The sequence below is a fragment of the Oculina patagonica genome, chromosome 2 (assembly GCF_052425735.1).
Source record: "Oculina patagonica isolate OP01 chromosome 2, crgOcupat, whole genome shotgun sequence".
NCBI lineage: Eukaryota > Metazoa > Cnidaria > Anthozoa > Scleractinia > Oculinidae > Oculina > Oculina patagonica.
Genome location: NC_135759.1, coordinates 24,501,984 through 24,529,664, shown reverse-complemented (window position 1 = coordinate 24,529,664; position 27,681 = coordinate 24,501,984). Strand labels below are relative to the sequence as shown.

At 39.5% G+C, this 27,681-nt stretch overlaps 1 protein-coding gene across 2 annotated transcripts; it reads right to left on the bottom strand.

Moving 5' to 3' along the window:
• Nucleotides 1–24,954, bottom strand: LOC144643694 (ankyrin repeat domain-containing protein 17-like). 2 transcript variants are annotated; one of them, XM_078503016.1, is made up of 29 exons: nt 24,688–24,954; nt 22,355–22,493; nt 20,005–20,172; nt 18,977–19,108; nt 17,843–18,244; nt 17,086–17,228; nt 15,980–16,101; nt 15,780–15,847; nt 15,594–15,695; nt 15,364–15,453; nt 14,623–14,732; nt 14,368–14,455; nt 14,123–14,250; nt 12,920–13,637; nt 11,658–11,891; nt 9,592–9,737; nt 8,858–9,214; nt 8,141–8,378; nt 7,518–7,714; nt 6,674–6,968; nt 5,562–5,721; nt 4,617–4,853; nt 4,080–4,232; nt 2,607–3,865; nt 1,944–2,173; nt 1,452–1,523; nt 797–1,033; nt 561–605; nt 1–124 (listed from the first exon to the last, which is right to left on the bottom strand). In XM_078503016.1, the coding sequence occupies exons 1-28, from the start codon at nt 24,820–24,822 to the stop codon at nt 570–572; spliced, it is 6,396 nt and encodes a 2,131-aa protein (XP_078359142.1). In that variant the 5' UTR covers nt 24,823–24,954; the 3' UTR covers nt 1–124; nt 561–569. The 2 variants fall into 2 exon arrangements, with proteins under 2 accessions (XP_078359142.1, XP_078359143.1); XM_078503017.1 differs by having other exon boundaries at nt 561–602.
• Between the last annotated feature and the right edge of the window lie 2,727 nt (nt 24,955–27,681).

Sequence of the window (27,681 nt, the reverse complement as noted above, 5' to 3'; positions counted from 1 at the left end):
TCGATTGAACGTAAGATTTATTCATCATTTATAGCTCCAATTAACCCAAAATAAAGTTAGGTCCGTGTTTCAAGAGTCCTCTGTTGTCCAGAGTTTAACAATGTCGAAGTTTACGTGGTGATCCCTGAAAAAGAGAACAACAGTACATTGTTAAGTGAACCTGAAAGCACGGTGTTTATCGGTATCAATTGTAGGATCATTATATCTAGAACATTAGAGATATATTCTAACTACATAAGAACAAACGAAGGCTGCAAAATAAAAAAAATTGCCCTTCCCTCACCCTTTGCACTACCTTTCATTTAGCTGCAATATATTTAGTATTCTCTTCATTTCAAGTTTGTTTGCTTACTTTCCTTCCTCTTCCAAACAAATAATCACTTTTGTAATTTGTAACATTACGCAGGGCGCGTTCACACTTGACAGGCCGATGTCATAACGACATTGGTCGAAACCCGTCACTGTTTCATTCCAGCGTACGTGGTCTACTGTTATGGTATATGAAAGAAACGGATGATTTCTCTTCGTTTTTACTCGATTAAACTTATAAATATACTTACCGCTTAGATTTAAACCGCCGTCCGGCTCCATGATTTCCACCCCTGCTGCAAGATACAAATAAAAAAGGTAAATCCAAAATGACGGATAAAACTACATCAAATTACGTTCCAATCCATTTTACCGAAAACGCATTTCGATGTTACTCGAATTACTTGAAAAAAATTGTGACAGTAGTAACTAACACTAAACCGTGGAATTAGCCCTGAAATCTCCCTGAAAGACTACTTTCACTTACTCTTTTGTTCGGATCGACTTTCCGACCCGGTGCTCTTTTCGCCCCGAACGGAGGAACCCCAGCAGCCACCGTCGTTGCTGTCGATGAAGTCGCGATGATCCCGCCCTGAGGACTCCACCCCGTATTTCGACCGACGGGTCTTGAACCGGGGGAGGCTCCAGGCGGGACCGAGTTGAACTCTGGGGTGTCGCTGGGAAAAAGCTGCCGAGTGCTGTTCAACAGTTTCACCCGAGGTCCCTGAAAGTTGAAAAGGAAACAAGGAAAGATTAAACAGGTGTACAATGTAAATTCACTTGTTACGAGCTGGGAAAAAGGAAAAGACAGAGTCCCTGACGGAAGTCTAATACTGGACTTCCACTGACGCGTTATTTTTACGTGCGTGAAAAAACATAGAGACAATGTATGAACGCCTTGCGTAAACGTGTACGCAAGTCGTTCGTACATTGTCTCTAAATTTTTTCACGCACGTAAACGCACGTAAAAAATTACGTGTCAGTGGAAATCCAGCTTAACCCGTTACGTTCCGCACGGCGGGCGGATGCTCTGTCTACCACATTCAGGGAGACTCGTGAGCTACAGTAGGTCAGTTACAAGGTTCATGTGTAAGTCAAAGGGACAACCAATATACAGTACAATTACATAACACCTTTCTCACCTTCGGTAGGCCTATATCCGCATAGTCTTTTTCCGACATCAACAGAAGAGCATCCAGGTCTATTTCGTTTTTCTACAAAAAGGAACAATTTTTTCATGTAAATAAACTTAATAAAAAACAAAATCCAAGCGTTTCTGAGGCAAACCATGCGAAAAATACTGGCGGAGGACGGTTAGAGCACTGTTTCACTACGAGATGTTTTTACCTAGGTCCCCCAGTGTAGCCGTGAACTGCATGCAGTTTTTCCAAAGACGAGGAACGATATCGTTCATATTGGACTTGACAACGCCAATATATTTCACGCCTGTTGTTATAGAACACACAGTGCAAATTTCAAGTAAGCTTATAACTCGGCGCGCGCAATTCGAATTCACGTCAATAATAAGAACAAGTGACAACAAGAAGACCGAGTAACTTGTGATCAACAGAAGTTTAGAAACTGCAGACCACTTCTGTTGCATGCAATTGCTTTGTACGTAGACCCATCTTTACCTGGAAGAGACCAAGATGGCTCGAGAGCGAAAGGCGTTCCAAGAATGTTTGCAGCGTATCCCCTGGGTTCACACCAAATTGCTCCTCCTCTGCGCCTGGTAACGAGTTACTGCCGCTGATCAGAGGTGGTGAGGGCGCTGTTGAAACTGAAGGCGCAGCCGACCATCCTGCTGACATCGTGGGATCTGGGGCATAAGAGTAGCTCCAAACTCCAGCTACCTGAGTTCCCTCTGCATCAAAAGAAAAATATATTTGTTCAAACGTTTTGAGACTGTGCGCTAAGTAAAATATTATTGCTGTGTATAGCGGGAGCTGCCAGTTACTGGAAACCATTAAGCGTAATTATTCAAACGGTCGCACTACTTTCACTTTTTAATGTTACCTTAAAATAAAGTATGGACATCGCTATCTACAACTGTGGACAAAACGGTCGAGACACCCTTTCACGACATATGTAAGTTAATAAAGGGACTGCTGACTTACGTTCCTTTCCTAATTCCCCTCCTCCTCAATTTCGTTTTTAACCAAGAATCGTTCCTCAATTGTATAAGCAGCCTTCTCAAACAACAAGGGGGGGGGGGGGGGACACTACCTTCATGTTTTTAGCTTACAAAAGGAGAAAAAGCATACTCTACAATGGTCATAGATCAAAGTCTCAAATACCTGTTCCTATTAACGGTGATATCCCAGGCACTGATGGAAGTGGACTTGCGCACACCCTCCTCGATGCCCTCTCGGTTCCTATTGGCCTCAGAGATGGTTTATCACCCGACTCCACCACAGAGCCACTCCCAGGGGCAAGCGATGCCCCTATGGGGGAGGAGTTAGGTGACGTTGACGTTGAAGGCGTTGAAGTTGGCACTGGGGAGCCAGAGGTGTTGGGTGGTGACGATGATGCTGCCTCGTGAGGGAGAGGGGTAAATAGAGCCCCTGGGGTTGTGATATACAGGGGCTGTGTGATGGGATCTGCAGGGGACACAGAGGAGGGATGGTCCAGTTCCGAGACAGACCCGACGTTTGGTCGGATGCTGGGATGCGCAATATCATTCCATACACTGGGACTCAGCGTCTGGCCAACATGAGACAGGATATTACTGATAGCAGCTGGAAGATTTGAAGAACCCAAGGATGTAGTCACAGAGCCTGTTACTGAGGACGAAGTTGAAGTTGTTATTGGTAGTACCCCGTCAACCGCACCCCCGCCAGTTACTCCCATTGCAACAGATGAATATGACGGAGAACCCTTAACCACCCTGGTTGTTTTGCTTGCTGAATTTTTTCTCGGTACCTCAGATGGTGTTTCGGGGAACAGTTGTCGCTTAGCAGGTGTTGGAGGCTTGACTACACCAGAAGTAGAAGAACCGCCAACATTTGTGGTACCTCCAGATGTCTTCCTGACTGACGCTGAAGCCACGGGAGCAGCACTCGAATGCGAGCTTGTTGCTGCAACTTGTGCAGCAGCTAGTGGCGCCTTCTTGCTGGTGTTAGACGCGGTTTGCGTTGTGCTCGCCCAACGTGCAGTGCTCGGCATGTGAGTCGATGACGTGACAGTGCTCTTGGAAGTGGTGCAGCTAACGGACGTGGTGACCTGCGCCACTGGGGCACTATTAGTAGATGGCCAAGAGCTGGACAAGCTTTGTGCACCACCAGCTGTTGTGGTTTTTGTTGTGGTTCGTGTTTGTGTGGACTGTGTTGTGGAAGGTACTTTAGAGGGCGTGGTGATGGGTTTGGGTTCAGAGAGGGTTCTGTGGTGAGAGACAGTAGACGTAACTGAAGTGGTTATAGTTGTAGCAATGGCTGAGCGGCTGATTGGGGAATGAAGGTGCTTTTTGCGGGGAAGAACGTCATTAATATCGCACTCAGGGTCCTTGACAAGGGCCGAGATGAGCTGGTGTGCTTGTCGCGTTGCATCAGCGGGTCCCCTAGAAAATAAAAATTACATTAAAATATGAAATATACAGTCAAGAAAACAGATATATAACACGCTGGCAAACTAAGTAACGAGACTTCGGGACTTTCCTCTCTCTTCTCCCTTTTTGTGATGCATAAAAGCACTCTAATAGATTAAAATATCATTAAAACAACCTAAGAAAGAACGCATTGGTAAAGAGAACAAAGGGAAAGCCTTAATCTTACTTGATCGTAACTATACAGCTGCCAGTTGTTTTCTGCCGATTTGTGTCGATGTCAATGTGGGCTCCAGTTGTTTCACGGATTGCGTTGATATTACACCCTCCTCGACCAATTACACGACTGATTACAGAAGAAGAAACGGACATTTTCTTGGACCTATAATAGAAAGCCAAGACTAGAGTTACAATAAGTAAGAGAGTCTAGTTTTAGAAGAAATCTAAACAGCATCAAAAGAAAGCAAAAGGCGAAAGCCTAATACGCAAGCCAAACGTTTTATCCGGAAGAAGGCTAAAAAGAGGCCAAAACACAACACAGAGTTGGATAAAAACTAACCTTAATGTTTTTAGAGCTGGAACATTTTCAGTCCCAAATAATTCTCCTTACTGATAATCGATTCTACATTTATTTTAACATTACTATAGACTTTAAAGACATACAGATGATTTTCTTTATTCTCGTCAGCTCAGAGCTTGAAAATTGCACGTAAATTACTTTTGGTAATTCAAGTTTTCTTATATATATTTTTTCACAGAGACGTACCTTCTAACAACCTCCTTCCAGCCATCCTCGTGTTTTTTACCCTTCTTAGGACTTGGCAAGGTGGACATCTTGGTAGTAGCTGTTGTTGTCGTGAGGGTGACAGCGAGACACTGGGCTGCTGCAGTGGCCACCGTGATGGGTGACAGAGCACTGTGTGGGGTGGTCTGAGTCATGATGGTGCTGGCCACTACTTTGGTGATCTCAGCCGTTTTCATGACACTGATCACATCAGTTGACCTGAGAAAAATAGCAAGCGAAGCTCTTCTCATTAGAATTAAACTTTCTCTTTTCACAAATCCATTCCTTAATAATTTGTTTCATATACACCACCCCCCGGGGGGCACCCTGTATATTTTTGGGTGGGGGTGTGCCGCTGGGAATTTGAAGCCCTTGCCCTATACCAGACCATGTTCAGCTGATTTTTGCAACCCTATACCAGACTAGACACCGTAAATCCCTACCCTATCCCAGACTTGCATTTTTTAGAACTGTATCACTATCAGTGTTTTAATGGAAAACGATCTGTCAACAACGATGCTGCGATGATTTTATTTACGTTTAGGAAAGCCTCTTTCTCTTCTGAGTTTCTATTCCTATTCTGGACTAAATTCGTCATAACACAGATCAGTTTTCCGGCAAATGCTACTCTTTTCTAGACCAAAACTTTCTGATTTCTTAACCCTATCCCAGACTAAACTGCTTGAAAACCCTACCCTTCACAGCGGCACATACCTATATAGCTCATATATGGGAGTGCCCCCCCCCTCCCGGGCACCACCCCGACTCCAGTGTCCCGCATGAGAAATTTTTACAAGATGTGAAGATAAGGATCAGATACAACATCACAGAGCTACCTGGTGCTTTTTATTTTAATCAACAGACAAAGCACGTTTTTTAATGTGAATGTTGAAAATACTAAGAATAATAAAATATTTCTGTCCATACTTTCCAGTTGATGTTGTTGTGACAGCAGCAGTGATCGCAATACTTGTGAGAGTATCCAAGGAACCAGTTGATGACTTCCTTGTCCTCACGCCGCTAACGCTGTTGCTGTCTATCACCGCAGACGTGCTCAGTGGTGGTGGTGGTAGAGCACTAGTATTGACTGTAATTTAGAATAACAAAAACACAATCAATAACAGTAAATTAAAAGAAACAAGATGTAAAAGCATGGTACAGCTGCCACAAGCAAGGCAAGTAGATTGTTGCAACAAGATTGCCACCAATAAAGAAAACCAAAAAATTTCCTGACTTTTTACTGTCCAGGAAACAATTTTCACTGACCATAAGACTGACTGACTGAAAGTAAAACAGTAGGATTTATTTGACAATAAAAATAAGCGACAGTAAGACACAACGTTTCGATGTCATCCTGACATCATTTTCAAGTGACAAATAAAATAACGGTTCAACAGTGTTATATATGCGGTTAGAGGTGTGATGTTTCATTAACATATTTGTTTTAAACAAATAATTTCGCGCGGATAGAATCCGATTGCGTGTTCAGGCTAGGTTTATTCTTTCTAATAAACAACATTTCGTAAATCAAGCAGTCCAGTTTTCCGCTGCATTTCTTTAGGACGGAAAAATTACTGGTAAGGTCGCTTGATTTACGAAATGTTGTTTATTAGAAAGAATAAACCTAGCCTGAACACGCAATCGGATTCTATCCGCGCGAAATTATTTGTTTAAAACAAATATGTTAATGAAACATCACACCTCTAACCGCATATATAACACTGTTGAACCGTTATTTTATTTGTCACTTGAAAATGATGTCAGGATGACATCGAAACGTTGTGTCTTACTGTCGCTTATTTTTATTGTCAAATGTTTATCAAAATTTAGTCTTATTCGAAGTAGGATTTATGCCTTAAATTCGTTTTTCTTGACACAAACTCTTACTTAATTATGGACTATAGTGTAGACTGTCTGTGTCGCACTGCGAAAGACAGACAAAATTTCCCTGCCTTTAATATGACATGTGGCAAACCTGTGTAAAGAGCCATCCTTTTCGAGTTCAAAAGTGCTGTGGTTAAGCCAGACAAAACACATACCACTATTTTCAGCTGAGATCTTCCTTTCAGGCTCACTACTATCATCACTGTTTTCTTTTTCAGCCATGTTCTTAACATTTGTTTCTGCATCTTTCTCTGCCTGCAGTTTCTTTTTCTTCTTTTGTTTCTTCTTGTCCCTCTTTCTGGCAGCAGCTGCTTTCTTCAACTCTTCTCGTTCTTTTTCCAGATCAATTTGCTCCAGGAGGATGGACGCATTCTTGTTGGCTTCAGCAGCCTGGCGATCTTTAGCTGTTATTATTATCTCCATGTTCTTGTGACACTTGTTTAGGAGTTCCTGTAACAGAACAGCAAGTTGGTTAAAAGTAAATGGTAAGACTCAATATAAAGAATTACAGTACAATCAGAAGCCATGCAATTGTTATGGGCATTTAGATCCAAGTAGGAGAACGACTTTTCAAAATCGGTGCTCACACTTTTGATTACCACTTTTCAAACCAATCTCCTACAGTAGTGTAACCGCTCTCGTAAGCCTGTAGTTCTAGTGGTCCTCTAGTGAAGCAGCTGATATTGTGTTTGGGACTAGGGGTATTGTTTACGCTGTTTGTTCTATTGTTTTCTCGAAGGGAAGCTAGCCATTCATGTGAGACCTTGCGAGTGCTGCTACATGACCCATCTCATACCTACAGCTAGCCTCCTATTCTACTGGTCAGTAACAAAGTGAGTCAGGGCTTTGGGAAGATAACTGGATTGAAATTCGAAAGTCATACTTGAACTCAATCACATACTCCAATTGCTATCTAAAGGTTGCTTTAGAGGGGCTCGATGCATTCTGCAAGACTGCAAAATTCATTAAGTAAACTACCTCCAGCAGGGACGATCTTACCTTATCAGAGAGAGTGGATACAAATCTTGTACATTCAGAGTCTGAAGGAAACTGATGGACATGCTTAACAAGCCATTTGACAACTTTAATGTGGCCCTTTCTGAATGCCGCCATCAAGACGGACACCTTTCTGTTGTCCTGACCATCAACATCTGCACCATAACTAAAGAGCAGCTGGCATACTTCCAGATGGCCCCCTTAACATAAATAAACATACATTTTTGGATTAATCACAAAGACTTGTATGCTACAGCATGTACATGTTATGCTCCACTCCAAAAAAACAGACATAATCCTATGAAGTTAGCAATAAGCAAGCAAACTACATCATGTATAACCAATCTACACAAGCTATTTAACAGTTTTAATCCAGATTAAATTACCGGGTAACAGTTTTGTTGTAGTGATTTAACACTGTTTGTTCAAAACGTAATTTCTTATTACAAGGTCAATTTATTGCCTTGTAAGCTCACACTTTTTTCTTCTTGTTACCTCTCTGGGGCAAAGCATCTTGATACAGAATCATGGACATGCAGCATCAGAATTCTCAAAGCAAACATTTACATTTATGCAATCTATCATCACCCAGTATCAACAACAGAGCTCACTTTTTAGCTACATACCATTAGCTGCCAACCAAAGTGGAGAGTTTCCTTTCTTGTTCTTCACATCTACCATGGCTCCACGTGACAGTAACAGGTCACAAAACTTGTAATGTCCTTTGTCGGCAGCAATGGTCAGTGCTGTGTCCTTCGAGGATGGAACAGGGGGAGCATTTACATCACCCCCTTTATCAAGGAGGATTCTGCCCACTTCCACGTACCCACCAGATGCTGCTTCCATGAGGGGAGTCAGACCAGTCTGCAATACAAACAACCACAAAACAATTGAACAACTACTATCAACATAGTTTTCCTTGTAGCCTGCAAATATCCATGGGCAACTGTCCAATGATACCATTAAGTTCCAAAGTAAAGACCCTTGCCAAAAATACATATAGTGATAAAATTTCAGGGTTGTTGGTAAATCCCAAAAGTGGCAAGATTTAGAAAGTAACAACACCCCAAATGTAGGAACCTCAAACACGACTTGTTATCAACAAGCATTGGTCATAACAGATACAACAAGTTGTGCCAAACTGATCTAATGTTTGTATTAGATGACCCTTACTTCAAAGGCAATATAATACTCTGTTCTGATGTGTAATAATTACAAATTTTTTTTAACAAGATTTCTAAACGCCTGCTAAATCTGAGAGCAATGAGGGTTGTTACATGTACTTTCTATCTTTATGGTAGTTCATTAACAGAACCACTACAAGTGCCTGAAATGATATTTACCTTTGCACGGTGTTCAATATTTGCCTTCCTTTCCACCAGCAGGTTAACAACCTCATGTCTTCCTTGAAAGCAGGCCAGTGTCAGGGCAGTGTTCCTATTGGTCTCAATCTGTGCATTGATGTCACTTCCCATATCAAGCAGAAGTTTAACAGCTGCTGTGTGACCATTCATTGATGCTAACATCAAGGGAGATATACCCAGTTTGCTTCCAGTGCGAGAATTGATTTCAGCACCATGGCTCAGCAGAAGTTTGATGATGCCAACGTAACCTCCAGATGCAGCAAGACTCAGTGGAGTGTAATCAGAGACATTGCGGTGTTCAAAGTTTGCTCCTTTAGCAATCAGTAACTCAACCACCTGACGGGGAAAGACAACCATTAGAATTTTTGTTAATAGAAGATAAAAAATCAATAAACAGCCTTGGCTAATGTGTAGAAAGTCACATCTTTGCCCATATGACCTGTATTACCAACCAGCTCAAGCTTTACCATATAAGCCAGTGCTTAACTCTTTGATTTGTTTTTGTTTACAAAAACAAAACTGAAGTAGGGTTGCCATTCTCTCCCATTTACACCCAAGGGTGAATGAACAATAGTACATGAGCACTTCATTCTTATGAAAAAGATGGACATGTACATAAAAACCTGTACAAAGAAACAACGATGCAGAATACACTGTAAATAACAAAGATCGAATAATAAGGTAATGTATCAACAACAACTAAAAATAACAACCTCTTGCCTGCCACCAGAGCAAGCCAGGGAGAGTGCAGTGTCCTTGGTGCGATCTGACTGAGCCTCAATGTCTGCTCCATGATCAAGCAAGATCTCAACAGTGGATGCATGGCCAGCTGTAGCTGCCAGAATCAGTGGGGTGCAGCCTATATGCATATTAGACAGAAAAACAAATAGCATTAATATACACTGTTTTAATGCCTATACATAGTAGTCAAATAAATAAAGAAGCATTCTAAGTCAAATTACTCAGAAAAAACTCCTGGGAAACATTTTACTGCTTGAAAACACCAATATGGCCACCACAATGTCACATGAAAATATTCTACTCTGGACTGTGGGAGACATTTACAGTGAGAAATCGAAAACCGTGAACACTTTTTAATGAGTTAAATGCAATTTAACCAAGTTAAATAAAGCAATTTTACAAGTTAACCACAACGAGTGGGTAGTCAGCTGTCCTGGTGGTCAGCGGTTACTAGCTCTTGTCAGGCTCAGTGCTTTGCGTTCTCGGACATTACAGCGTGGTGTCAGGTCTTCGTTCCATGGAGGGTTTTCAGGGATGTTTTGCGAGTTTTTCCCCTCCCTCCCTCCCTTACCTGCTTCTTGTTATTTATAGTTATTCATTTTTCCACTGATTTTATCAGTGTGACGGGTGTCTGTGTGTGGGGGCTCATGGCTGTTTTGTTGGGATTGTCAGCCTTGGCAGCTTTATTCTATCTGGGGAGGGCCGGCTGACCTCAGTGGAGGCCCTCCCGGGTATCCCAGGCACCCATCCTCCATATTCACAGTGCTCGAAATTAGAAAAAAATCCAGGTTGTCCTTATGGCAAATGCCGGACAACCTAAACCCTGAGTTTGGTTGCCCTGCTGAGGGCTTGGTTGTCCGTATTAAGTGTTGTATTTTTTTGTTACAATTTTTGTTCTCAGGTCATGAGACGATAGTAAATGAACACAACACTTTCACTTACTTTTAACGTTAATGAAAATACTTCTTTGTACTTTCAGAAGCGATATAGTCATTTTACAAATCCCTACACACGCAAAAACACACCAAACTCAAAACAGCTAAAATATGAATTATTCCCAGACAAGATGCGTCTCAATTACACGTGAGTCACAAATCTGTTCGCTTAAAAAAGCCAAAAATTCTGAACTTTAGTTTGAAATATGAAAGAAACTTGAATTAAACTTTGCTCAGAATTAAATTTCACTTAAGATAAAGGCAAGAAATGCATTCCAAAGCGCCAAGATATTTTGAATTTTGAAGTCATGAAACACTTTCAACACGCGTCAAAATATTTCAACGAGGTCTGTACGTGTTTAAGACAACACGACAAGCTTATCTCGGCTTATTGCACTCGACAAACGTCCAATTAACTGTTTCAACCTTTGCTTTCCTTTTCCTAAGAATTGTGATGGATTCCATCGATTAGAAGAGAGCTATTTTCATGTTTAAACTTACATTTTCTTTGGTTTATTCTGTTGGGTGATCACGGAAATGTAAGTTCTTTGGTTGTCCGGCGGTTTTTTTTTCGGGCAACCAGGCCTTAAAATTTCTAAAAAACTGGTTGCCCGAACGAACTTTTAGTCGTCTCGGACGACCAGACAACCGCTAATTTCGAGCACTGTATTCACATGGCAGTGGTTAATTATACTTTGAAAAAGGAAGTAGAGGAAATAGTTGACGAATTATTCACAAAAAATAACCTGCTGCTTTATCTTTGTCCATTTGTTTATATTCCCTGTAGTTTGAGCTATCATTCAATGGTTTTCTGCAGCAAACTTGCATATGCAAAATAGAGTTAAGTGTTCACGGTTTTTGGTTCACACTGTAAACGACAAAAAAAATCTCTTGTAATTTCTACGTACAACATCTGTAAAATGCAGTCCAGAGTATTTTGAAATGCTAAAATGTTTGAAAATTTTTCACAGATACTCCACACAACAAAGTGTGTCAAATAAACAATTTGAACCAAAACTGTTTAACTGAAATTATTTAAGTAAGAAGGCCCATGTAGCAAACGCCTAATGATTGAGAACACTGTCCATTCATTCTACATGTACCTTTCTTGTCTCTATGCTCAATGTCAGAGCCCTTGACAAGAAGAAGGGTAACAAGCTCATCATGACCTCCAGCCGCTGCCAAAGTGAGTGCTGTGTCTGAGTTACTGTCTGTCTGTTGATCCACATCAATCATGGGTGGAAACTGAGGGGAGGCTGGTGACGGGGTGGGGGTGAGTGGCACTGATGATGTACTAAGGTCAGGAGGGGTGGGGGGACTGCTATTATTGCTTGAATCTGAAAAGATATTAAACATAAATACACCTGTTTAAACACTGTCTTTCAATCTTATTTTATAGGTTTTATACGGCAATTTCTAATACAAAAACCTATAAAGAATTATTACCTAACACAGAATTGTTATCATGCTTGTTCACATTATGCCCAAACTTTTTTTTACAGCTGAACATGTTTGGCCCAAGTACCTGTAATCTGAATTTAAGTTGCCTGCTGCTTCTAACCTCTGTACATGAGTAGTATCAAGTTGTTGGCTGTCATTTCCTTGAATGCTAATTGCAAGAATTTGGTCAAACATCAAGACAGTGTCTGCTTCTTGTCAATTCTCTTTACTATTGTCACCTGCCTACTTCATACTTGATTTTGCAAGGATATAAATCTAATCTCGTTCCCAGATCTTGTGGGCAAAGCCGAAGGCGAGATCTGGTCAAATCCGATTTGTACCACGTGATTGCCTGTCAGGAATGTGGCAGACGAGTCAATTGCGCATGCCCTAGACAATTCTAAGAAAATGGCAATCAAATATTAAATAACCAATCCTCAACCATTCGGCGGTTACATGCAACGTCTGAGACATGTCTAGATTTTATGCAAATTTGATCCGGTCACGTAATCAAACGTAAATATTCTTACGGCAGCTTCTCTGTTTTTAAACATCGTTATTCGTTTGAAATAGCTTTATAATGCTACAAAGAACTAAAACGAAATCTTCTTGTCTTTTGAGGCCGACTGTAAACAACGAAACGTCTCAAAAAGGAATATATTATGATTGCGTGCATCATCTATAATTTGCATAAAATACAGACATTGAATTCCCTTGGGGCCGCATCGCATGTTCAAATTTTAGCGCTGTGACAGTCATGCTTTGAAAGAGCCAATCAAAAAAATTGAATTTTCTTTCTTGGCCAGATCTTGCCTTCGGGCTTCGTCTACCCACGAGATGTGGGAACGAGATTAATATAAATCATTCTTGGGACCACTTTTAAATAACCATTTTTTTCTTAATATTAAAGCAGCTAAATGCATACCTTCAGACAGCATGTCTCCGATAGTGTCATGCAGAGTTTGCGCAGGCTCTGCAACCATTAAACCTTCGATACCATCTTGGTCTCCAATCACCCCACCAACAGGCATATTGAAAGGTGATGGTGGAACTGCAATTTCTTCTCCATCAAGATTCAGTGCTGACACCTCCTCGTTAACACTCTGGAGCAGCTCAGGGGGGATGTTCTCCAACGAGAGGTTAGCATTCTTCAAGGCCTTGGCTAACTTGCCTTGAATAAGCTGCAGCTTCTCACAAATCACAACCTTGTTATCAGTCTGCACGGCTGTTGAGGTCATGTTGGTTGACATATCAGACATCGACTGGCTGACCGAAGGCATGGTAGAGGAGGTGGAACAAGATGTGGTCGGCATTTCTGGCATGAGAAAGTTGGCAGGCGTGTTTAACATGAGCGGGGACTGCGGTGACAAGGGAGGGTTTGACAACTGGTTCAGCATCAGTTGTTGGTGGTCCATCAAGGCATCGGCTGACATATCCGTCAAATCTGGATGCTCCATGACGGGTGGCTGAGTGGCATGAACAGGGGGTACCCTGGGTGGTGGAACAGTGGGAGTGGGGAGTGTAGCAGGCAATGAATGAAGTGGTAGTTCAGGAGGGTTGGAAACAATGGGATTCTCCAGAAGAAAACACACTACTGCAGCATGGCCTCCTTTTGCTGCTTCTATTAAAATGTTGGAATTGTCCTGTGGTAAAAATAAGGTACAATAAAAAAAATTAACACCACTCAAACAAATATTGCAGGGTTTTCACAAACAATTTTCCAGGACTTTTCCAAGACTCAGATTGCTTTTTCCAGGATCTCTAAAATTCACATTTTTAATGTTTTCACTCCAAACATCTCAATATTATTTTCTTCTTACTGTCTGCCATACATTTCTTATAATGTTAGTTCTGAGAATTGTTGTGTTACTTGTCAATGAATTAAACAGATTTCCAGACCTTTCCAGGACCAGTAACTGTTGTCTTTTTCCAGGACTTTCCAGTCCTGGAAAGTGCCACAATAAAATTGCAGGACTTTTCAGGTTTTCCAGGACCCGTACAAACACTGACATTATGGCAGTGGAAGCTTGGCTGTCCCAAAAATGAGCGATCAAACTTACAGCGTACAATAACAAGTTGTAAGCATGTTGTGATGATTCACTTTAGTCACAACTGATTAAGTTCTCACCTTTAGCTTATGCAACGGGTCAGCCCCATGAGCTAACAGTAACTCTACAACTGCCAAATGCCCACCAGCACAAGCAAGAGAAAGCACAGTGTGATCATTCACAGTGGTTTGACGACTAACGTCAGCTCCTACAAAGGCAGAGTTGAAAATTAATAATTATTATTTATCAACTCAGTTTCATTGCTGGTACAAATAACTACAATCAAATACTCGACTTGAGTAAAGCAGTAATAAGTTGCCTCTACCTCTACTAATGAGAAACTGTACAGTACAGAGATGCCCAGCTCTTGCAGCTTTCATGAGAGGTGTGCGACCAGCTTCAGACTCATGTTCCTATTGCAAAAAGAAAGCGCTCATTAATGTTACTAACACCACCAAGTTCTTTGAAAGCGTAGTAAAATAAAATCAACCTTATGAGTTGTAATATACATGTAAATTTAGATGCACCAGCATCCTGCAACAAACATGTGAGGCATGATACAGCAACAGAATGTTCTTACCAATTCAGCTCCAGCTGACAACAGAACATCAGCGACATCAGTGTGACCATTCTCACAAGCAAACGACAGTGGAGTATCACCAGTGGCAGTTGTTGCATTAACATTAGCCCCTGCAATAAATGGTCAACATGGAAACATTTGAATGAAGATGAAGTATTCAACATGACATGAGCATGGAACAAAGAAAAATTCTGAGTCCCCGACGGGAATGGAACCCATGGCCTCCCAGATACCGGAAAAATTTGAAGTTTTAGTTGGAAAAATTTGACGTTTAAGCTGTGAAACTAAAACAAAAGCATCTAAACTGCAACAGATCTCTCAATATGTTATATTGAAAAAGTTCAGCATAATAATTATTTGTTTACTTATTTTTACTGTACATGTGAAAACAAGGGAATTTTACTCTGAAGTAAAATAGGTATTAACAAATAAAGATTATTTTCAAAAACTCCTGCCTTCATTTTACATATTCCTGTAAGTTGTTAAATCATATCGATATGCAATTGTTCTGATTAAAATGATGGGTCTATTGATTGATGCATTCAATTGCTTATTTTCTTATTTCATCAGCTTTTCCTTTCTTCAAACAATCAATCAATCAGATGTCCATCTGTCTGTCCATCTGATTGTCTGTCCATCCCTGAGTCAGTCAGTCAAACAAAAATAATGACAGCAATTTTCACTGCACTTCAGTCTAAATTGGTAAGCTGAGTTTGGGCTATATGTAACACAATACATTACCTTGCTCCAGTAGGAATTTAACCAGGTCAACATGGCCTTCCTGTGCAGCTTCCATGAGAGGAGTTGATGAGCCCTGTTCAATGGAAGCACCTGTGAAGATGAAAAATAAAAATGAAATGAAAATTAATGTGTTAGAATCTACTTCAATAAAAAAAATATTAAGCTATAATTCCCCATCTGACACTTGGTTTGGCAAAATTGTAAGGTGAGTTCATGAAACAGCAGTATACCTGCTTGAAGAAGAAAGGCAGCTACATCTTGAAAACCTCCACAACAAGCCAAGCTCAAGGCTGTCTCCTGAGTCTCCTCAGTTTGTGCATGAATGTCAGCTCCTAGAGCATAACACAGAATCCAGGATGTTACAAAAACCACATGCACATAACACAATTTTTAAATTGAAACATGCTTTATTTTACCATGTTCGAGTAACAAAGCAACCATGTCCAGATGTCCTTCCCGAGAAGCTTCCATAAGGGGAGTGTATCTGAAAAACAATGTCAGAACTCACAAACATGTTTTGGGAAGAGCTACATGTAGAAGCTTTAAAATATTTTGCTGCCTGCTAGATAATTAATTTTTCATCAAAAAATACATGTATGGTTACTAATAGACTTACCCTTCATCATTAACTTCTTCCAGGAATGCACCCCTTTTGATGAGTAAGTCAGCAAGCTCCACATGGCCGCCACAGGCTGCCAATGTCAAAGGTGACTCAAAGCTATCAGCTGGCATGTTTACCTACAAATTGACCATCATAAATGAGTATATTTTGCATGGCATGATAGCCATTCAAACTGTTATACACTGTATGAGAATTTTCTTTAAAAAAAAATCATTCTGTGAGCAAACAAACTTTGGTGTGCATTAACTGCTTTAACTTTTAAGGCTTATTGTGCAGCCAATATTTTTGCAATGTTTTACACTACAGTAGAACCCCGATAACTCAAACTCTGAAGGGAAACGAAAAACAGTTCGAGTTAGCGGGGTTTCGAGTTATCGGGGTCGATTGAATATTCAATTTGCCAAGTTAATAATTGATAGTTTATCGATTTTTTAGCACATCAGTACACAGTACAGTGCAAGTTAAACTTATTTCGTCAGAAACTCTCACACGATCATACATTTTTATGATAAGAGTGGAAAATGACTGTCAGATACTTGATCTATTTCTAATTAAAATCAAATTGCTGTAGTATTCGTTTTAGTGTTTAAATCCGATTACACGACAAGAAGAGCTATAAGATATCAATGGGCATACGTGGCGAGCTGCAAGAACCATAATTCGAATTATCGGGGTAAATTTGACCCAAATTTTGTTCAAGGGAAACGAAATTTAGTTCGAGTTAGCGGGGTTTTTGAGTTATCCGAGTCGAGTTAACCGAGTAAAAATGACTGAAAAGTGGAGTCAAATTCAAGGGAAATGGAAGTTTGTTCGAGTTAGCGAGATTGTTTGAGTTATCCGATTTCAAATTACCGGGGTTTTACTGTACATGCTCCTTCTGGGCTCAGAAGATTTGCAAACTCTAAAAGTCATCCTTAAAATTATAATTATACAGCTGTTTTTTTACAACTATACTAGAGGTTTGTGAGAAACACTCAGAAGTTCCATGTGTTATGTGCATGTGGTGTTATGTGCATGTGGTCCCTAACAGATCTGCCAAATAAAGGCAACAAGCTAGTAGCCTGTTGGTGACCAGATTAACTAGTTTGCACTGTACACACTTGCGCCCCATGATCCAAAAGAAGTCTGGCCACTTCCACATGTCCATCCATGGATGCTTCCATCAATGCAGTGTGCATTTCATCTGTCTTGTGCTCCTGATCAGCTCCAGCATCAAGCAAAAACTTTACCATATCAAGGTGACCTGTGTTTGAAAAACAAAATGATATCCATATAAATATATATACATGGTATTGTTCTGTTCTATATCTTGTGGTTGTATAGTGGAAAACGTTTTCTATGCTTCACTGTAATGGTACCACTTGGCCAGCACATTATGCTTTTAAAAATCAATCTGAAGATTAGAGAGATCATTTAAAAACAAACTTCTAACAATGTTTCCAGTGCAGGGTGCTTTAAAATACAAATAAATCTAGAATTTTTACATCATATTTAAATGATCACCACAGGATATTTATGGGAAAGCCAGGCCATTTACATATATACACAGTCATGTATCAGAAGTTCAAATAAAGTTTTAGAAATACTTTTGAAATTGAGATGAACACCAAAAACGAAGTCAGGAGTATTTAAAAGAGTTCTAAAATGTGTTAAAAAGCTAAAGAGGTAACAATGTTCAATACCTTCCAATTATTCAAGATTTTAGGGATGGATCAAAAGTTTGCATTCTGTGAATGTGCTTTTACAGCCTTGTATTTTTAGGTTTTTAAGCCAGGGGACATACAATGATGTACATGGTCTCAAAAGCCTGGTGGGATCAAAATGACATTTCCCAACCTTAGTAATCCACTTTCATACCTTTGTAACAAGCCAGTGTCAATGCACTCTCCTTAAACTCATTTGAATGTGAATTAATACAAGCTCCTCTTTCCAATAACATCTTAGCTACATTTACATGTCCACCACTTGCAGCTTCCATCAAGGGGGTGTGGCCATTCTCGTTATGAGCCTCGATATCTGCTCCATGGTTTAATAGCACCTCGACAACATCCTCATAACCCCCACAGCAGGCATAGATGAGAGCAGTGTTACCAGCTTGTGACTGTGAGTTCACATCAGCAGTGTGCTCTAGTAACAACTTCACTATATCTATATAGCCACCACTGGAAGCTTCCATCAGAGGGGTGCAGTCTCCTTTACTTCCACGATCGTCGACACTAGCATTCATGGCCAACAGTACTTGGGCAAGTTCATAATAACCTGGAAATGTAAGAATTGGGAGACATCTACATAACTGGAGAAAAATAAACTACAATCAAAACAACTCAGCAATAACCACTGAAAATGAAACAGTGAATTGTAATCATTATACAGTGCATTTATTTATAAAATTTGATTATACAGGTAACACATGCTTTGATTTAATAGTGGTGTGACCATTTTGCACCAGGCTATGTGAACACATTTATGATGCATCATTGCATTTTGTTGGTTTTATTTATAACCTAAGTAAAAAGCTGTCCCTTCTTGTTTACACACCCTGATGCAAACACTTGAGAAAGTTAGGGAGAATTTGCAAGTACAACTTTTGTTAATCCAAAGCTTGACCTAACATAAACTTTCAAATTCTCCCAAATCATTTCTGACAAATATACGTTTTGTGGTTCAATTTTGTCATTGGTACAAATTGGTATTTTACTTTGTAAATATGTTCATCATCATTATATTACCATACACCAGAGCAAAAGAAAATACCACTTTGTACCAAGGGTAACATTGAAGCCAACATACACATTACATAATAACTAAACAGCGTACATAACAATTCCTGAATTCGAATAAAAAGCCTCACATAAACGTTTTTGCAGCAAGCTAAGTTAATCTGCTATCATTTTTTATTACTTAAATAAATTATATAAAGCTTGTCTGCATAAACTAATCAAAACACATTACTGGTAAGTAACACAACACATAATTCACCAAATAGAGTACCTGCAGAGCAAGCTAGAGAGAGTAAACTTTCGCCTTCATCAGTTGGTTCATGAACACTCCAACCTTCTTCAAGAAGCTTTCGTACAGCACTGACGTCACCTTCCAGGCAAGCTTCTGCAAGACTCCGGGCTCCTGAATAAACATGTCAAATAAATAACTTAAACAATAACCTCAGTTGAATCAGCCTGAGTGACTGTAAATACCTGGAATGATACAGTGTCAATTAGAAAAAGCTAGTCAAGGTTATGCTTGACTAGCTAGTTATGACAGTTACTTATGACAGTTTCATAAGCAAAACATAACTTGTCTTTCATATGGTTTAAATAATCATTTAAACCATGGTTTGATATTCTTCAAACTAGTTTGATTTTTATGTCTTATTATTAGTTACCACAATCTAAAACACAGGGAGCTTAAAATCAAATTGGTTAAAATTTTTAAACTAGAAACAAATTAAACCATGACATATACATTCCTTTGACAGATCTAATGTAAAGTTACATCTTGTTTCTTTCTGGAAAAGATTTTTTGCTCCACGGTTTAAACATTTTAGATATAACAGAGTAAAAATTAAGACTACCATATTTATTTAATTAAACGCCCAACCTCGAATAAGCCCCCACCTCGAATAAGCGCCTATCCTGAAGGTACGAAAAGTTAATAAGCGCCCAGTCTTGAATTAGCGCCCACCCCTCCTCCAAGAAAAAGATTGAATGATAAGTACTACAAAAGAAGTATTCATTGACTAAGACCGAGTTTTCTTAGCATTTTATAAAAACTTTCAAAGAACAGCTAAAGTTCTGATTTGATGTATCTTCTCGTATTGTTATTATTTTTTTATTTTGTTTCAAAATAAGTTTACTGCTTGTTGAAAATGGCGAAAATTTAATAAGCACCCAGCCTTGAATAAGCGCCCACTCTCAAGGTCCAAAAATTTAAAAAGCGCTCAGGGCACTTAAACTAATAAATATGGTAACTACAGTACAGCATTACATCAGTACAGCATTACATGCAACTCTAAAACAAACCTGAATCTGCAGTAGTTTGACCAGCTGATGATGGCATGCCATTATTCTGAGTTCTCATTCTTGTCAAAGCAGCAGCAGCCTCATCCAGCGCACAGCTAACAGATGATGTCAACCGGCGAAGAACTTCTGGATCAGTAAATGCCTTCCCATCTGCCAGTTTACCAACACCTTGCAAACAAAACATATTAGAGTGAATTAATTTAACCCGTGAAACAATTTCTAACAGTTAGTGCATTATAGTCAAAAATAAGCAAAAGAAAACAATGGAAATAGTGTCTAATTGTATCTAAAAGAGTAATGAACTATTTCACAGGTTTAGTAAAATCACTCTATTACACTCAATCAGTACTGGTTTACATATGTTGTGGTTTAAATTTATCTTTGGTTTAAAATTTTTCCAAACCAGTTTGATTTTTAGTTTTCATTGTCTTAAATTCATTATCATAATCTTAAACAAAGGGAAATAAAAATCAAACTGGTTTGAAAAATTTTAAACCAAGGAAAAATTTGAACCACAACCCCAACTGCTTTACATACATAGAAAGAGTTGACCATAATGGTAACCTCAACAACATGCCCCCCTTTAAAGGTTTTTCTAATACACCATATGTGTCCTCTTTATTCCAAAAACAAATGTCATTAATTCTAATGAAAATGTGCTCCCTTCTTCCAATTTTAATGACCAGAGTAGTAAGGAATCTAGTTCTGTTTTGAATTGAGTATGATTACGTGAATTAACGCGTGATTACGCGTTAATAAATGTTACATTGAAACTTGCTGTTTCTTATATCTTTTTTCTTGTTCTAAAAGTCAATGACCAACATTAAGTGTTTTCATTTTTAGTGCAGAATGCACTATTGTGATGGTTTGTTGGGGCTGTCGTCCGCTAACCCGCTAGTGCGCTAACGTGTAAACTAGTGCTCCCACCCCAACCCCCTGGAGGGGGTTGGGGTGGGAGCACCTGACCATACCCCCCAAGTAAAACGTGAAGCACATCTACGTTACTTTTATATGAGGATCTCCAAGGTATATATTTGTTTCAGTAAAACCTTTGCTCTCCTTGTGGTACTACTCAACGTAATTTACACCAAACGCATGCGCAGATTAGTCTACGTTGTTTTCTGGAACTATCATGAACATCGCTTGTATTGCGTGTTTGCGGTAGGCTTCCTGCAGACTTCTTGGCGCCAAGTAAAAACCGCAAATTAATTAAATTAGATTTTGAGACTTTCACAGCGCTTTCGTAATTAGGTATGCAAAAACTTGCACCGGGATTTTCGGCGTGAACACCTGATAACCAGGAAACAAATATCCTAGCTGTACTGCGTTTTAAAAAACCTGTCGAAAAATATGTTTTTTGATTAGATTTGTTTCTTTAGTTTTTGAGAATCGTCTTTCGTGCAGTCTAAACCGTAACTTAATTAAATTAAACAAATGTCATCGATGCCGCCGTAAAACAAACAAAAAACAAAAGTTTCATGTTATCGCATTTTCAAGGAAGACAAAAGTATTTTGTTACAAACGAACAAAAGTGTCGTGTTACGTTTGCAAAGATTAGCGTAAGGAACACCTGGGAAAGAATACAAGTAGCCTGTGAACAGTTTTTCCGAAAGTAAAATAAAGCAAATAAACACGAACATATATAAAACATCATACTGTCAATTGTTTCATATTGCATTCTGCACTTACCAAATCATCGAGATTTTTCTTGTTTTGTTTGTACGTTCCGGTAAAATGGTGGTCATAAGATTTTGTTTGGCGAAAATACTTGGCTATAAGACGCACCCCAACTTTGGCATGAACTTCCCACAAAAAAAAAACAGATTTTCCTTGAAAAAACCGTGCGGCTTATAACTGAATAAATATGGTATATGTTATGGTTAAAAATTTTCTTTCAGTGCTGGAAATTACTGTCGGTCATCGGACATTGTCGGATCAAATATGCCAAAATGTCCTGCCAATTTTGCAATATGTTCGGACATGAAGTCTGAGAACTTACGTGACTAATCTTTTCTAATATGTCCATTCAAAATAAAAGTTTGGAAGGACACATGTCCTTTTAAGTAAAAGCACTGTCTTTGGTTTAAAACTTTTCAAAACACCTTGACTTTTATTTTCATTTGTCTCAAATTCATTATCATAACTTGAAACAAACTAAAATAAAACTCTAAACAATTTGAAAAATTTTAAACCAAAAATAAATTTCATAAACAGAATACTAGTCAACTGGCTAACTCAGCATTTTGCCAGATTGACATTGTCCCAGCAATTTACTTCTTATACATTTAGGCTGCAATACTATAGTGTATATATAGGTATAAAACACTTTCCTAATAGACAATCAGCATACCTGCAGCTTCTAAAAGTGTCTCTAAACGAGCCTGAGTTTCTGGGTCCATTTTCCGTAAGTCATTACTTAGACCATCTGAACCAGACAGCATAAGCTTTGATGTGAGTTCACTCCTTTTAGCTCTAAGAATGTACTCCATCTGTAAATGACAAACAGGCAATAATTTATCAAGAGGTACCCAAACATGTATATTTTAATACTGAGAGGTTAATTATCAAGCAAGTACTTAATTTTCATCCCGAATTTTCCATTCAAACACACATTTAGATGAAAGTTTGGCACTGATACAAATTATTGCAACAAATTATTGGTCACGTGAACATTCATTGTAAAACATACAGCTAGAGCTGTATGATTCTCAAGAATGGTTAGAGCATGTTAAAAGTAGCCTGGATGTATTCAGACCACTTCCATACAATGGTTAGATTTTATGGTTTGAACACTCATGAAATTAGAAGGTTTGTATGTAAGTAAGAAGGGCTTACAATCCAAATAACTTTTCTAGATTTAATCCTTTCAATAGATAATAGGCAGCTAGGTGCCAAGTAACTGTAACATTATAGGAACAGAATGAGAAAATTTACAAAAACCAAGGCTACACGACTAAAAAAAAATTAAATTTCAATATCCAGGTTCATAACTATATACATCTATACTTTTAAATCTTGACTAAAGGACCTATAATGTGACATTAAGAGAGTTAATGGCAAAGATATCGAAGATAATATTTGACAAATTAACAGAATTATAATAATGTTTAAGCTCTGTTATTAGAGCTTACAATTGGATCCATAGTTCTAGAACAAAACACACACAAGAAAACAACAACATACTGTATCATCACAGAATACACATTCCCATTTGAAAACGTACTAAATGTATCATTGGTCTACCCTCAATTCAGACATGTATATTATATTTTCGGTAGTTAACTCTGCTGTAAACACTTGAAAGAAGTGAAGAGGTACACTTCTGTTGACAGTAGTTTAATTTTTGAGTTCTACACTATTGAAAAAACATTTTCAGTAACATAATATTCTTGACTTCACAAGATGGAAAATCAATGAGTACCAATAAGGAATACTTGAAAAACAATAAGGGAAAATACTAGCAAACAAAAACAACAATGCTGTAACATGATTATGTAATTCAGGTTATCCCCTTGGGGTAAAAACAATAGAATACTAAAGATCCTTGTGTAGGACATGCCAAAAACTTCATTACAGTCATTTATACATAAAATAACGACAGAACACCATTTTGACATTGATACTTTCTTCAGATACGAATGTACACGTTTGTTTGTTTGTTTTCTTCCAGCGTTTAGCGAGACATGAGGTTGAAGAACACAATACATATCTTTATATACGCTCAGTGGGTCGTAAAATTCTTGACTGCTACGAAATGGAAATACGAAATAAACAATTTGCATTTTCGCCAAATTGACGTCGTTTTTAGTAAAGTTATGGGTCAAATTATTTTGAAAGTAACCTGATAATACAAGAAATAACACATGATTTCAATCGAGTGGCGATTTAAGTCCCACGATTCTCGTTTAGACCACTCCTCCGGCACGTGTTTAAGGCTTCGAACTGACTGTCGTAGCGATCTTGAGTGATCACGAACCAAACATTTGAAAGAGAAGTGAAATCTATCTTGCTCTTCTCAAGGCGTTGCGAAGGACTTCTAAGTGAAATTTTTAAGTATAAAATATTCGCTTCGTATAAACTATTAGACTTTTCATTAGTCAAGTACCTTCCTGTACTCTAGAAATCAAAAGATTTGGCCAGCAGAAAGACATGGCACTCCGTAACTACAAATTGTAATTTAAAGTGAAATGTACTCATAACACGTAGTTTATTCCGTTTTTCCCTGCCATAATATCAAAAATTTTCGTTTAAAGCTCGATAAAAAACGAACAATGTACCCGTCAAAACACGGTAAATACACTGAACAAACTTTGGTCTCGAGCATTACGGCAAAGAACACCGATAACCGCTTCAGCTAACCGTTCGCCTTTTTTGCCCAAACTATAGCGTAGATCAATTTTATTACGGATCATAAAGCCATTTCCCAAGGAAATGGGCCATTTTTGCTTCAAATAATCATTCGACGGCGCCACTCTTTCCTTCTAAACAAATATTTTCCATCATAAAGTCGAAGGCTTAGCTTTCATAGCGTTAATATTAATCATGAAGATAGAATAATTAACATACCAAGAACATTTTTTCTGCCGTTCAAATAGGGAAAATGTCCTTTTCGACTGTTGTAACTAGTAAAATTGAAACTAAAGATTCTAAGAAAAATATTAATTGGCATCAAATCGACCTTACCGCTGAATGTTCGGCGCTTTCGTCGTCCAAATCATCATCTTCCTCGTCTGACGAATCCGAAATCGATGGCGACCTTTCGTTCGGAAAAACCGCGCTGGAGTTCACTACTGACTTCTGTTGTTGATGAACAGACATTATCTACGTATTTTCTTTGTTATTTACAACTATTCTAAAATATTTTCTTGGCATATTATAGTTGCTACTTCATGTGAAAATGCGAAATTCGTTCACATTCTCGCCAAGATCCGCCATGTTTCAGGCATCACAAGTGACAATGATTCTCGGAAAACCCCGGATATATGTAAATGGCGGCTTTGAGATTGCGCAAACGGGGTCTCTTGCATGCGTTGAGCGCCAATATGGTTTTCTGGAATCTAAATATCTGGGGCTTACTCTGGTCCCATTAGTACAGAAAGAAAATTACTGACCATGACTAGAAAAATTAAAAATATATTTTTTTTTTTCTACAGTGATGGCGTACATGTTATTCAAGACAGAAATCGGACTTTAGTGGGAAAAGACAGTTTCCCTTTAAGAACCGTCTTTTTGACCTCCGTTTATAACCAGTATTCTTCAGTTGAATATCCTTAATTAATGTGCAGAAAATCAGTTTAAAACGTCTTAGTTCTAAACGTGGTCTTGTTTTAATTTGAAGGAGGCGCATGGCTCTAAAGAAAGGTATATTTACTTGAAGTTGATACAACCTGGCCTGGAGGGCCTGGAAGAGAGAAGAGATCAAACTGACAAAACTTAAAAATTTTGAGCCAACGAATTGGCTCTGGAAAACTAGTAGAAAATGGTATTTATCAGAACTTTAGGTTTTGTACAGTTTACTCAGTGTGTCGCTGAGAAGGGGTGAAATCCAAAGTCACACCTCCGGTCCTCGCCATGCTAATGGGTTTTCCTTTGGGGACACGGGGCAGGGTGGGCACTACCTCTGTCATGGCTGACGTGGCACTGGCGCGAGTGACTGGCACAATAGTAAGACTAAAACTCCGGTCCCCTTCGAGGGGAGTCGCAGGCTAGATCGAGTGGTCTGGCAGAGGAGCCGTAAAACTCCCCTAAGATTACAATCTCGGGCAGATAGAGCTCGAGAGCGTGCGCTGTACTGCAGTCGTCTGGCTAGGGGAAAGGGAACCCCAACAGAAAACCTACCTCCTTCAGGTCAGGCATCTGGCTAATCAGCTGATCCTGGAAAACATTACCGATTACAGAAACCTCAAGCACTCGAAACTGAAAGGAGGCCGAACCCCAACAGAAAACCTACCGCCTTCAAGTCTCAAGTCTTGAACGGTTAGGCATTGCGCTAATCACCCGATTCTGGAAAACATTTCCGATTACAGAAACCACAACTACTCGTAACTGGGAGGAGGCCGAATGTGCCACTTGGCACGGAGTGGGTAGGTGAAGATGAGGTTCTTTTGCTAATGAAGACATTTTTCAAGTGAGGACACGAACGACGTACGCGCAAATAACCACTGGGAGGGAACGTTGATAAAGAATTAAAGCTAGACACATGCCGTACGCGTGCCGCTGCTGAACTGATGCCTCGAGGGTACTTACCTGAGAAGTCTCACAAGCTGCGAGAGTTTATCATTCTACTGTACTGTGTACAGAAAAGGGAAGTCTCGAGCCATGCGGCCCATACTGCCGGAGCTAATCCCGGTTTCTGTGGCATAAAGCGGCTAGGAATATTTCTACTTCCCCCTGAATGGGATGCTAGTCCATCGCAGGGTTACCCCCCAGCATTATTTCGCCGGTACCCATTTATACACCCGGGTGGAGAGAGGCAGTATGAGAATTAAGTGAAATACCCAAGAACGCAACACATTATTGCCCCGGCCAAGGCTTAAACCCGGACCGCTCAATCTGCAGTCCGGCGCAGTAACAATTAGGCCACCGCGCGCCTCCCATACTGTGTGCAGAGCTGACAATCAAAACAACCGTTTGAGAAAATCTACTACGAGGCAAACTCTCTCAACTACAAGTAAACCAATTATTTTTCGAAAGTCAAACAAAAAAACAGGGCTTCTGTAATTTTTTTTTTATTATCAAGCAGAGAAAAAAATAGTACAAAAATGTCTAGCGTAGCTTGTAGTTAGACAAAACTAACTACACCATGCATCATACTCTAGTCTGCAGTGTGGGTGTTTCTGAGCATTTCACACACTCTGTCGTGTGAGCGGTCTAAGGACAAAAGGGCAATCAGTCTATGAAGAGTAAAAATCTCATATCCTGGGCGGTGCTTCTAGAAAAGTGATCGCAAATCCTGATCTCGTTCAGTTCTTAGATCAGGCACGCGGAAAGAGGAGAATTTGTGCGGGCCAAATACTATTGTGATCTTTTTTGATACTGCAAAATTCCGATAACCACCCCCCCCCCCCCTCCCGAAAATAGGCCACCCCATAACCCTTGGAAAGCAAAAATACCTCCGATAAAAAAACTGAAAAATAACCCTAACCCCACCCAACAAATATAAGACCGTTTGAGATTTGTCTCCTAGATAGCCTGCGAGCACGCTCTTAGGCTAGCTTCTAAAGAAATATAAAACCTCAACCCCTATTTTTAGACTTGTTTTGTAATCCAAGTAATTCCAGTATCACCAGAGACCTGTGATCTTCACCAGACAACTATTTATTTGTTTTGTGTTTCACATCGTTGTGTTGAGAAAATTTTACCTAGCGGTGTTCTTGTATGAACCCAAAATACGTTGAAGGAAAATTTTTCCAGACATGAGCCCCAACAATTTTAAACGAAAAGTTTCTTCCGGTGATAAGCCCCTGCCCCCTCCCCCCACTGCAGTTTCAGCGAATAGGCCCCCTGAAAAGGTGCTTTGGACAAAAGCATGTATTAGCCCAGCGCTTAGTTAACGGAATCTTACAGCATGTCAAACTTCGTTACTGGTAAAAGCACAAAAGCTGTTTTTTTTTACGTGGCGAAGACATTGAACTGAACACGAGGGGGGGGGGGGGGGGGGGGCACATACACAGATCG

What these genes read in the sequence shown, in the direction of transcription:
- LOC144643694 (XM_078503016.1), bottom strand. Translation starts at nt 24,822, where the DNA reads ATGTCTGTTCATCAACAACAGAAGTCAGTAGTGAACTCCAGCGCGGTT. An exon ending in GACACTTTTAGAAGCTGCAG is followed by an intron (nt 20,173 to 22,354) that starts GTATGCTGATTG and finishes TTTGTTTGCAAG; the next exon opens with GTGTTGGTAAACTGGCAGAT. An exon ending in TTTTGGATCATGGGGCGCAA is followed by an intron (nt 16,102 to 17,085) that starts GTGTGTACAGTG and finishes GTCAATTTGTAG; the next exon opens with GTAAACATGCCAGCTGATAG.